A 12,361-nucleotide genomic window follows, 5' to 3' on the forward strand; every position below is an offset into this window, starting at 1 on the left:
TGTTTTCTGCAAATTTGAATTATCTGCAGATTTTCTTTTCTCTTATTGTCGAACACATACTTGTGGTGAAAAGCCTTAGCTACCTGTGGCTTAGGGATGAGATCAGAAGTTCAATATCTGATAAAAAACTTGATTCACATAGTTTTCATTAAGATCCCCTCCCCCTTCTACCCTCAAAACTTTAATATGATGAATGTCGACCTAAATCGATCATCATGCAATAACGCAATAGTACTAAATAGCACTCTATATATGTGTACATTTTAAATGTCACTATTTAATAAATGTTCATAAATATGTAATAGAATTAATCATTGAATGAGTCACTTCAGTAATTATTCGTGTATTTTACAAATATCAATGTCGGGTGTTCAAAACTTGAGGGAGTTTTTAACACACACTCGCCCAAAGTATTCAAATTAAGATTTTTATCATACATTGATGTTTTGATCTTGCCCAATAGATATTGAATATTTTACAGATGAATATGTTTTAGGGCTAGGACGATAAAATCTTGATATTAGAACAAATCATAATATTGTAACAAAATGAAATATTTATATATTCAACAATATCTATCATTTAGAAATTTTTCTATGATGAAATTGGGACAAACACACATTTTTACTGTTGGAAATGGGGCAGAATACAGGCCCCTATAACCCCTGAAAAAAATTCTGATCTTGTGACATCCATACTGATTTTTATGACACTTAAATCCCATGGATTTGATAATTAAAACGTGACCCCATGTCTGTTACATTGTGGACGAGATTCCCATTGATTTGCTAATTAAAACTTGACCCTTTGTTACAGTGCAGACCAGATTCCCATTGATTTGCTAATTAAAACTTGACCCTTCATTACAGTGCAGACCAGATTCATTGATTTGCTAATTAAAACTTGACCCTTCGTTACAGTGCGGATGAGATTCCTATAGCACGGCTACACGGGAGCGAGCTGAATATAGAATACTTTAAGAAGCACGGTTTTAATGTCCCGATAGTCGTGGAGAGGAAGGAAGGTCTAGGCCTGGTTGTTCCCCCTGCTCAGTTCTCTATACAGGACGTAGAGAATTATGTCGGTGAGTGATAGGAGGGGCTAGACTTGGTTGTTCCCCCTGCTCAGTTCTCTGTACAGGACGTAGAGAATTATGTTGGTAAGTGATCAAAGGAGGGGCTAGGCTTGGTTGTTCCCCCTGCTCAGTTCTCTGTCCAGGGCGTAAAGAATTATGTTACTGAGTGATAGAATTCCCATTGTGCTTTGAATATATGGACCAGGATTATTGTGATTCCAATTTGTTATGTCCCTTGTAATTGGAGGTTTGGGGGCATATAGTTTTTGGTCTGTCTGTCCGCAAAAACCTTAACTTCAGCCATAACTTTTAAATGGTTAGTGCTAAGGCTTTCATATTTTACATGTGTATTCTTTGTGACAAGACTTTTTTCATACCAAGACTTTTTTTTTTATGCCCATGACCCTGACCTGGGAGTTTGGCTATATAATGGGGTCATCAATGTTTCACAAACACATCCTCTGATCTAGAGTTAACCATAAAGACCATTTATTCTTCAAGAAGCACAGATTCGCTATTTCCCACCCTTCTTCACCCTCCAATGTGCTAATGTGTGTGTGTTTATCAGACCCCTTACAACATTCTAGTTACCTAGAGATTTGTATGAAAATGCCATTTTTAAATAGAATATTTTTGTAAAACATGTTCTTTCTATAGGCTTTATTGTACAGTTTAAGATGTTCTTAAAAAGTAAATCAAACAGCAATCAAAATTTCGTGAATTGTTAGAGTGGGTCAGTCCTCAAAATGATACCATTATGTCAAACGTCTCACCATCCATTCATTAGATATGATCATTATGCATTGCATACCTTGTTAAAATATTTTGTTTTTGAAATGGAGACATTTAATTGAATTATGTGATACGTGCAAAGTAAAATTAACATTATATCGTTCTCTTGGGAGACTGCTGGATTTCTCAATTTAAATCAGTGTATTCAACAATGGTTGATAACTGACACCGTGAAAAGTAAATCAATTACACACACACACATTCAATCTTAATGTTTATCATCTGTGTAAAGAAACTAAATCAGTTATTCAATCTGAATGTTTATCATCATTCTGTGTAAAGAAACTAAATCAGTTATTCAATCTGAATGTTTATCATCATTCTGTGTAAAGAAACTAAATCAGTTATTCAATCTGAATGTTTATCATCATTCTGTGTAAGGAAACTAACTCAGTTATTCAATCTGAATGTTTATCATCATTCTGTGTAAAGAAACTAACTCAGTTATTCAATCTGAATGTTTATCATCATTCTGTGTAAAGAAACTAACTCAGTTAATCAATCTGAATGTTTATCATCATTCTGTGTAAAGAAACTAAATCAGTTATTCAATCTGAATGTTTATCATCATTCTGTGTAAAGAAACTAAATCAGTTATTCAATCTGAATGTTTATAATAATTCTGTGTAAAGAAACTAACTCAGTTATTCAATCTGAATGTTTATCATCATTCTGTGTAAAGAAACTAACTCAGTTATTCAATCTGAATGTTTATAATAATTCTGTGTAAAGAAACTAACTCAGTTATTCAATCTGAATATTTATCATCATTCTGTGTAAAGAAACTAAATCAGTTATTCAATCTGAATGTTTATCATCATTCTGTGTAAAGAAACTAAATCAGTTATTCAATCTGAATGTTTATCATCATTCTGTGTAAAGAAACTAAATCAGTTATTCAATCTGAATGTTTATCATCATTCTGTGTAAGGGGACTAAATAGTACATATTTGATTTTGACAATATTTTATTCAGTTTGACGGGTACATTATATAATTTAGATAATATTTTATTCAGTTTGATGGGTACATTATATAATTTAGACAATATTTTATTCAGTTTGACGGGTACATTGATTAAGACAATATTTTATTCAGTTTGACGGGTACATTGATTAAGACAATATTTTATTCAGTTTGACGGGTACATTATATAATTTAGATCCTATTTTATTCAGTTTGACAGGTACATTATATAATTTGGATAATATTTTATTCAGTTTGACAGGTACATTATATAATTTAGACAATATTTTATTCAGTTTGATGGGTACATTATTTGATTTAGACAATATTTTATTCAGTTTGACGGGTACATTATTTGATTTAGACAATATTTGATGGGTACACAGAATGGTATTCTCAGTATTCTACATATGCTTCATTTGAACAGGCTCAATGAGAGAGATAGATGTTATTGATGTAGCAAAGCAGGAGGATTATAAGATGTTGATGAGGGAATGGACTGAATACTACAATAGCCCAAACAGACACAAGGTGTATAATGTAATCAGTCTGGAGTTCTCCAATACAAAGTAAGTTTCTTACAGTCAATACAATAGTCCAAACAGACAATATAGACATCCAAACAGACAATAGTCCAAACAGTCAATACAATAGTCCAAACAGACAATAGTCCAATCAGTCAATACAATAGTCCAAACAGTCAATACAATAGTCCAAACAGACAATAGTCCAATCCGTCAATACAATAGTCCAAACAGACAATAGTCCAATCAGTCAATACAATAGTCCAAACAGACAATAGTCCAAACAGTCAATACAATAGTCTAAACAGACAATAGTCCAAACAATCAATACAATAGTCCAAACAGACACAAAGTAAGTATGTTAATCCACAGACACACAGTCTATGTATATGTAAGTAATCAGTGTTATGTTCTACAGCATTGATGACTTTGTTACAGATTGTTGGAGTTTGTTACAGATTGTCAGAGCTTGTTACAGATTGTCTGAGGTTGTTACAGATTGTTAGAGCTTGTTACAGATTGTCAGTGCTTGTTACAGATTGTCGGAGCTTGTTACAGATTGTCAGAGCTTGTTACAGACTGTCAGAGCTTGTTACTGGTTGTCAGAGCTTGTTACAGATTGTCTGAGCTTGTTACAGATTGTCAGAGGTTGTTACAGATTGTCAGAGCTTGTTACAGATTGTCAGAGCTTGTTACAGATTGTCTGAGCTTGTTACAGATTGTCAGAGTTTGTTACAGATTGTTAGAGCTTGTTGCAGATTGTCAGAGCTTGTTACAGATTGTCAGAGCTTGTTACAGATAGCGCTTGTTACATATTGTCCGAGCTTGTTACAGGTTGTCCGAGCTTGCTACAGATTGTCAGAGCTTGTTACAGATTGTTAGAGTTTGTTACCAGTGATTTTTTTTGTTTTTCAAACTACCACCCCTCTTGAATTAGGAAAAATTGGCGACATTTTCCTCAAATTGGGAAAAATCATTTCGTAGTAAATTAAAATGATAAAGATGCATAAAATAATCAAATAAAACAATTTTTTTGTTTGAGGTTTATTTCAGATCTGATTGAAAATCATAAAATAAATCATTATTTAACATTAACTATGTATTGGAAGTCACACCTTGTATAGATATTATTTACTTTTTCTAAGAAATACTTATTGTCTAATTTCATAAAGAAAATAATAAATTATTAATTCACCAGCATTTGTACCCATAATCTTGTAAATATTATATTAATAATCAAGTTTCCAGAATGTCTCTCCTGTTTGTATTTTTCGGATTTTAGTAAAACCCTATACTGTTGACCACTTCCTGTTATTAGCCTGACCCTACATATATAATGGCGGTCAAACTAAGTTGTCAACAATATGGCTTAATGTGTATCTGGAAACTATATACTTCGCTGCATATCTGCTTATATGGATGCCTCTATTGTTTTACATATTCTTTACAAAACCTTTTGCATGTGCAGTGGTTTGGAGAATAAAACTGAAGAAAAAAACGTATTTAATCTTTGTCAGCAATATACGGTTACCTTTTTTTTAAATAGCCTAATTTCCCTAGATTTGAAATTGGGAAAAACATATATATATAATTGGGAAAAAAAAAAAGCTAATTTTAGTGAGGGGAAACAGCCGAATATCGGTGGCATTTTGGCCCCCAAAAAATCACTTGTTACAGATTGTAAGAGTTTGTTACAGATTGTCAGAGCTTGTTTCTTGTTACAGATTGTCAGAGTTTGTTACAGATTTTCAGAGCTTGTTACAGATTGTAAGAGTTTGTTACAGATTGTCAGAGCTTGTTACAGATTGTCAGAGCTTGTTACAGATTGTCAGAGCTTGTTTCTTTTTACAGATTGTCAGATCTGGTTTCTTTTTACAGATTGTCAGAGCTTGTTTCTTATTACAGATTGTCAGAGCTTGTTTCTTGTTACAGATTGTCAGATCTTGTTTCTCCACCGACAATTGTGAAGGATCTTAGTTGGGTCAGCAATCATTTCCCTGAACAGCTTCCTGATGATTGCACCTACACGCGACCAGAAGTCCAAAAGTACTGTCTAATGGGTGTGCGTGACAGCTTCACCGACTTCCATGTCGACTTTGGCGGCACGTCTGTGTGGTATCACATACTCAGGGTATGTTGTATTATCAATGAATCATGAGGCATTTACATGTGAAAAGAAGATGAGACCCATTCCATGATGTGATTGCATCACAGATGACATATCCCCCACACACCATTGAAAAGGTGAAGATAACAAACTGTAATCAATCTCATAACTCCAATAAGGAATACAAATAGAGAGTTGGACAAACACAGACCCCTGGACATACCAGAGGTGGCATCAGGTGCCTAGGAGGAGTAAGCTTCCCTTGTCGACTGGTCACACCCACTGTTAACCCTATATCTTGGATCTGGTAAACGAAGCTATCCGTAGTCAAAATCAGTATGCAGGGGTCGAAATTAACTTTTTCTACCACAGGCTAATTTTTTGGCATTTTGTGAGTATTTCTCACTAATTTCGAGCCCTGGTTTACCAAGAAAGATCTAACAATCGGTATGAAACACGTCAGAGAGCATTTTACTCAATTACAGGTTGTATTGGCAAACTAATTGTTATAATGACTTTTGACTTTGCAAAATGCTGACTTTAAACGAGATTGTTGAAAGAACTGTAACATCAACTTATTTGTCAGTAGCCTGCCTCGATTTAAAAACTAATCATATGCAGAGCCAGCTCTTGTTTATCAATCAGTTGAGAGATATAAACACCATATGCAGGTGATAATGGAATATTGCTATATAAATACGGGAAGTTGATGATGGAGAAGCCAAAGTCATCCTGATTGTCATAAAGTTGAGTTGTTAGTTTGCGGTTAACATTCTATGTTCAATAAAATATCTAAGTATTAAGCAGATGTGGAAGATGCTGTGGTGTCTTTTATTTTGAATTCACAGGGATATGTTGAATCGATATATAAATGAAAATGATTATTGTTATTAGAACATCGTCGATCTTCAGTGGAACCCTGTTATTACGTTTTCCATTTTGTCACGATAAATAACGTAATACCGGGGCCAACATAATAAACGTTCCCAGTGAAATCCGTTAAAAATATCATTTGGAAATTGTATATCGTCCGTTGGTACTCCGTGAAGGGATGTGTGAATATATCTTTACTGTTTCTTTGTTTAAAAGACTATGATACTTTGTTTTATTTACATCTTATCTCTAATGTCCGTAATTCTTCATGTTCTTATCCCTTTTCTTTATTTCTGGTGTAGGATACAAAAGGATGTTTTGATAAACGTTGCTTTTTCTGCATTCGTTTGGACCGCCATTTTGATCAACTTTAAAACAATGCGTTCATGTAAATTTCTCTCAATAACTCGTTCTGGTTCGTATTCAACATTCGTATTCAAAAAATAACAAAACATCGTTTTTATTAAGTTCTCTAATTACACAATACAAAACACAATAAAATAAATCCCACCCAAAAAACAACAAAACTATAAACACAAAACGCACATGATACCCAACACTTACACACTTTTCTCACCAACGATAAACACGGAGAACAATTTAAACGCAATCCACATAAATAAAAATATAATGATGCACGAAGATTTCATTTATAACGCTAAATGATGGCACTAAAATCACGTGCGCATCAAGGGATTTTAGATTATTCACTGAGGTAAATGCCGTGCACGAATCGGCCGATAACACAGGACAGTTTGATTGGTGTATGTATGGACGAGATTTACGAATACTCAAGCTACATGTCCAAACAATGGACAATTTTTTAATTGAACACCTTTAGTCACCTATGTCCAAGCAGTTACCCAAGCGGTTTTAACATTGCTACGATAAATCTTGTCTTTCATGTTTGGTACCAAACCTGTCCGTGAATAGAGTTTTAATAGCGAAGGTAATCACATTATGCTGAACACGCAGGTGGTTGAAAAATTATTTCTTTGATTATCAAAATATGAAAAATGAAGTAAATTTCATAGAGTACAATTTCTAAATAAACATTATTTAATTGTTTATCACTGGCTTCGATACGGGGTATTCACCTGTATTGATGTCGCTAGATCTATCGAAGCGTGATCAGTAAAGCGTCTCTAATCCCCAGACAGACCAGGAAATTTACGTGGTGAATGCCTCGGGCAGTGAAGGTGGGAATGACTTATTATTTTGAGAATCGCTATAATTGAATAATTAGGGGTTTATTACGTTATACCGAGTCCCGGCATCTTAGGGCAATGTAATAACGAGGTCTATTTTACATAGGTTTGTTAAGAAATGGTTTTGTGCTTTGAAATTCCAACGTAATATGCGGACTAACGTAATAAAGGGGGAACGTAATAACGGGGTTCCACTGTATCAGTATGTCGAAAAGCAAATGAAACTTGTGGGTCTACTTTCCTAACATCAGTCCAATATATATAAAGTTGTAATGTATTTTTACTGCAATATATTTTGACAACAGAATTGAACCACATGATCTGTGATATTGATAAGTTGACTTTAACACTTTTGATACTGTCCATATTTTTAAAAGATCCTCGATGAACTGAATACAACTATCATGTGATTTCAGGGGGAGAAGATCTTTTATCTGGTGCGACCCACGCAAGCCAACCTGTCTCTGTACGAATCTTGGGTGTCGTCGTCCAATCAGAGCGAGACTTTTTTCGGAGACCAGGTGGATGTGTGCTTCAAGTGCGTCATTAAGCAGGGGCAGACCTTGTTCATTCCCACCGGCTGGATCCACGCGGTCTTCACACCGATCGACTCACTGGTGTTTGGCGGGAACTTCTTGCATGACTTCAACATTTCATTACAACTTCAGTAAGAGGCTGGGTTTTTTTAATTCTGAAAAAAAAAATTATGATAAATAACACTGGCCCGTCGACAAGTAATATTTACGTACCTCTTGAGCTAACTGGAATGACATTTTATTTTTATTTTAATGGTTTTACATGTTGTGTTGTTTATGAGCCCTGGACTGTTTAAATTTCACTGTTGTTTTCATCTGTATATATCATAACATGAAAGTAATGTACTAATGAGTCAGGAGCATGATGCGAACACGTTATTAGAAAAATGACTCACAACAATTATTTTCTTATCACAAAGAGTTACCTCTCTTTGCTCCTGTCCTTCAATAATTACCGCATGGTACTCGTACCTTCATTCATAACTCAAATAGGTTATTTTTCGGTAACTTGTTCAGTGATTTTTTTGGGGCCAAAATGCCACCGATATTCAGTTGTTTCCCCTCACTAAAATTAGCTATTTTTTCCCAATTATATATATATGTTTTTCCCAATTTCAAATCTAGGGAAATTTGACTATTTTAAAAAAAAAAAGGTTACCGTATATTGCTGAGAGAGTAAATACGTTTTTTTTCTTCAGTTTTATTCTCCAAACCACTGCACATGCAAAAGGTTTTGTAAAGAATATGTAAAACAATAGAGGCATCCATATAAGCAGATATGCAGCGAAGTATATAGTTTCCAGATACACATTAAGCCATATTGTTGACAATTTAGTTTGACCGCCATTATATATGTAGGGTCAGGCTAATAACAGGAAGTGGCCAACAGTATAGGGTTTTACTAAAATCCGAAAAATTCAAACAGGAGAGACATTCTGGAAACTTGATTATTAATATGATATTTACAAGATTATGGGTACAAATGCTGGTGAATTAATAATTTATTATTTTCTTTATGAAATTAGACAATAAGTATTTCTTAGAAAAAGTAATTAAAATAATATCTATACAAGGTGTGATTTCCAATACATATTTACCAGGTAATGATTTATTTTATGTTTTTAAATCAGATCTGAAATAAACCTCAAACAAAAAAAGTGTTATTTGATTATTTTATGCATCTTTCCCATTTTAATTTACTATGAATGATTTTTCCCAATTTGAGGAAAATGTCACTAATTTTTCCCAATTCAAAAGGAGGGGTAGTAGTTTGAAAAACAAAAAAAATCACTGTTCTTCATGTTATTTTGTGTCAACCCCCACCCCTCTCATTTCACATCATGTGCATCACAGATTTTTGCTGGTTCACCATGACAAAAACAAATGTTATTTTATTTAAAAGCTTGCTTAATCCAGGAAAAGCTTTCAAAGTCTGAGAGAAAAATGCAGGAAATAATTGATTTGTCAATAAGAATGTCACCCCAAAATGTAACAACACCTCAACGTCACAAGTAAAATTCTCTAGTCTACATCTGCTACATGTCTTCCACAGCAATTGTTTTTTAGAGTGTGTTTACTGTATCTGGAATCCCAGAATGCAATTACATCGGTGGGAAATACAAAAAAACCAAAGATCAGATGAAATCAATGACCTGTAGAACCAGAAGAATGTTGAAAATAAGTTATTTTTAAAAGAAATGTAATATGGATGTGTAAAATAACTTATGTGCGTTATTTTTCAAATATCATGCCCCTGACTACTAACATACAGATACAATTTTTGTGTGAAAGGAAGTAGTGTATTTTGATTTTCAAACTCACTATTTGATAGTTATTAAATGCTAATGAGTAAAAGGATGAGAGAATGTATAGCATTAAATCCAAATTTATTATCCCTTTTTCTTGAAGTTGTAAACTTTCACATTTATTGTCCTAAAAAGTGTTGTTTTTTGTGTTTTGATATTCTGAATGGTATTGTTTTTTTAATTACAATACGTTTTACAATGTTACGATATTCTAGATGGCTTTTGTTTATTTTTAATCTCGCATTACGTGTTACGATATTCCAGAGTTTATTTTTTAATCTCAAATTACGTGTTACAATATTCCAGAGTTTATGACATAGAGAGAAGAATCAAGACTCCATCAAAGTATTTATTTCCAAGTTTTGAGACGACCCACTGGTATGCAGCCAAACATGTCTTGGATATCATCAAAGGTAAAGCTCACACACCTGTCAGTTTTATTGGATATCATTACACACCTGTCAGTTTTATTGGTTATCATTACACACCTGTCAGTTTTATTGGTTATCAGTAAAGGTAACACACACCTTTCTGTTTTATTTGATATCATTAAAGGTAACCCACACCTTTCTGTTTTATTGGTTATCAGTAAAGGTAACCCACACCTTTCTGTTTTATTGGTTATCAGTAAAGGTAACCCACACCTTTCTGTTTTATTGGATATCATTAAAGGTAACACACACCTTTCTGTTTTATTGGATATCATTACACACCTGTCAGTTTAATTGGTTATCATTAAAAGTAACACACAATCTGTCAATTTTAAGAATTAAATCAACGACACTTGCTACAAACAAAACTTTTTTTCAAGAATGATGAAAATGGAAACTAGATTTATGTTGTTTTAACTAAAATGAATACAATTTACCATAGGGAATTTAATTTATTCCCATGATTTGTGTATATTGATCCATGCATCCATATTTTGTTTGTATCAAGTGTGATTAAAGGAGAGACCTAGGAAGGCCATGCAGTAGTCTTAGTAGTATTAATCTAGGTGTCAGAATTTTTTGTGAAAATATTGTAACAAATGCATCTCGTAATTTATTCTTGATAACTACCATTTTAATTCTCATATTTGGTATGAAGCATCTTTGGGACTAGGGAGACATAAATTGTAAATTTCAGGACTCCTGCTCTCCTAGGGCCATAGGGGCAGGCAAAAACTGCCTCATATTGACCAGTTTTCCAGAAATCTTCTTCTCTACAACTGCACATTTGTAAGAAAAACTAAATGCACAGTGATGTAGAGCAGTAAGGCCTCTACGAAAATTGTAAATTTTATGAACCCTTTGGTAGAGGTTCTGACTCAGGGCAGGACCAAACTTGGTACTATATTGTCATTAAGTGTTTATGTGTAAAACATTTGAATGGCATCTTCTTTATTGCTATTGATGCTAAATTGAATATAACAGATAGTTCAATATTAGTGACTATAACAGATATATATGACTTCAATATAACAGATAGTTCAATATAAGTGTTTTCAATGTAAATGGAATAGACTGTATATGTGGATCTAGGTATCTTATAATTAGTGACAACAAGTTTTCCTTTCTGTACAGATTATGTTGAAGACGCCAGACAACCTCCTGATTACTTACTGACAGGGGCCAAGTCCCTCACCATGCACCTCAAATCATGGACGCAACGCAAAGATGTAAGTCAAGTCAGGGTTCAAGGTCGCTGGTTACTAGGCAACTCTTGGGCCACTGTTACTGTGCATACCAATATATGGGAAATGGGTCACAAGTTAATATACAGATTATAGAGTGATTTGTATCTGGGTTGGAATACAGTGGGATGGATTGAGGCATTATTTTAACTCTATTATATATATATGTAGATTTTTTTATACTGAAATTTAGACATATTCTTCCATGAAATAGCAGATATTTAAAAAGAAATGTTCAGATACCATGTGCACTTCAGTATATATTTCTATTAGTATGATATTCCATTCAGTATATATATGTAGTTCTATTTTTATGAATTATGCCATGGCAATATGTTCCATTCAATATTTAGTTCTATTTTTATGATAATATGGCAATAATTCCCACTTTTCCAGAATTGATTGTATTTAGTCTGTTGTAAGAATGCTCTACCAGCCAAAGTTTTATTGACATCCTCCATGCTAGGTAAAATTGAAATCTGATGATTTAATTGTCTTCCTTTTTGCAGTTAAACAACTCTTATCTCGTGAGTGACATTAGGCTGCTTGTTGACATTTTGTATTCACCCTAGTCTTTGTACAGCTTCTATATTCCTCTACATTTGTATCTCTCATCAGTTTTTTTTTATCACGATTATTTTATTCCTTGGGGTGGAATTTGATAATTTTTTGGTTTACGAACCTTAAAATATTTTTGTTTCTTTTAATTCTGCTGTTTAGAATGATTCGTAAACTTTGATGTTACAAGAATTTGAATACATACTACTAACTAGTACGGGACATGGGATGCTCTTATTTGTT

The 12,361-nt window shown here is 33.5% G+C and overlaps 1 protein-coding gene across 3 annotated transcripts in view; it reads left to right on the top strand.

The window, feature by feature from the left end:
- Positions 1-12,361, top strand: part of LOC130048040 (histone lysine demethylase PHF8-like) — a 56,754-nt gene that overhangs the window by 16,607 nt on the left and 27,786 nt on the right. The window contains exons 5-11 of one of the 3 annotated variants that reach the window (XM_056144030.1): positions 921-1,084; positions 3,260-3,401; positions 5,289-5,487; positions 7,961-8,211; positions 10,192-10,298; positions 11,451-11,545; positions 12,070-12,087. In XM_056144030.1, the coding sequence (XP_056000005.1) occupies positions 921-1,084; positions 3,260-3,401; positions 5,289-5,487; positions 7,961-8,211; positions 10,192-10,298; positions 11,451-11,545; positions 12,070-12,087 (976 nt within the window). Of the gene's footprint in view, positions 1-920; positions 1,160-3,259; positions 3,402-5,288; positions 5,488-7,960; positions 8,212-10,191; positions 10,299-11,450; positions 11,546-12,069; positions 12,088-12,361 lie in introns of those variants that run through there. The other 2 variants (XM_056144032.1, XM_056144031.1) reach the window with 2 other exon arrangements.

This window comes from Ostrea edulis, chromosome 7, assembly GCF_947568905.1.
Source record: "Ostrea edulis chromosome 7, xbOstEdul1.1, whole genome shotgun sequence".
Classification (NCBI taxonomy): Eukaryota; Metazoa; Mollusca; class Bivalvia; order Ostreida; family Ostreidae; genus Ostrea; species Ostrea edulis.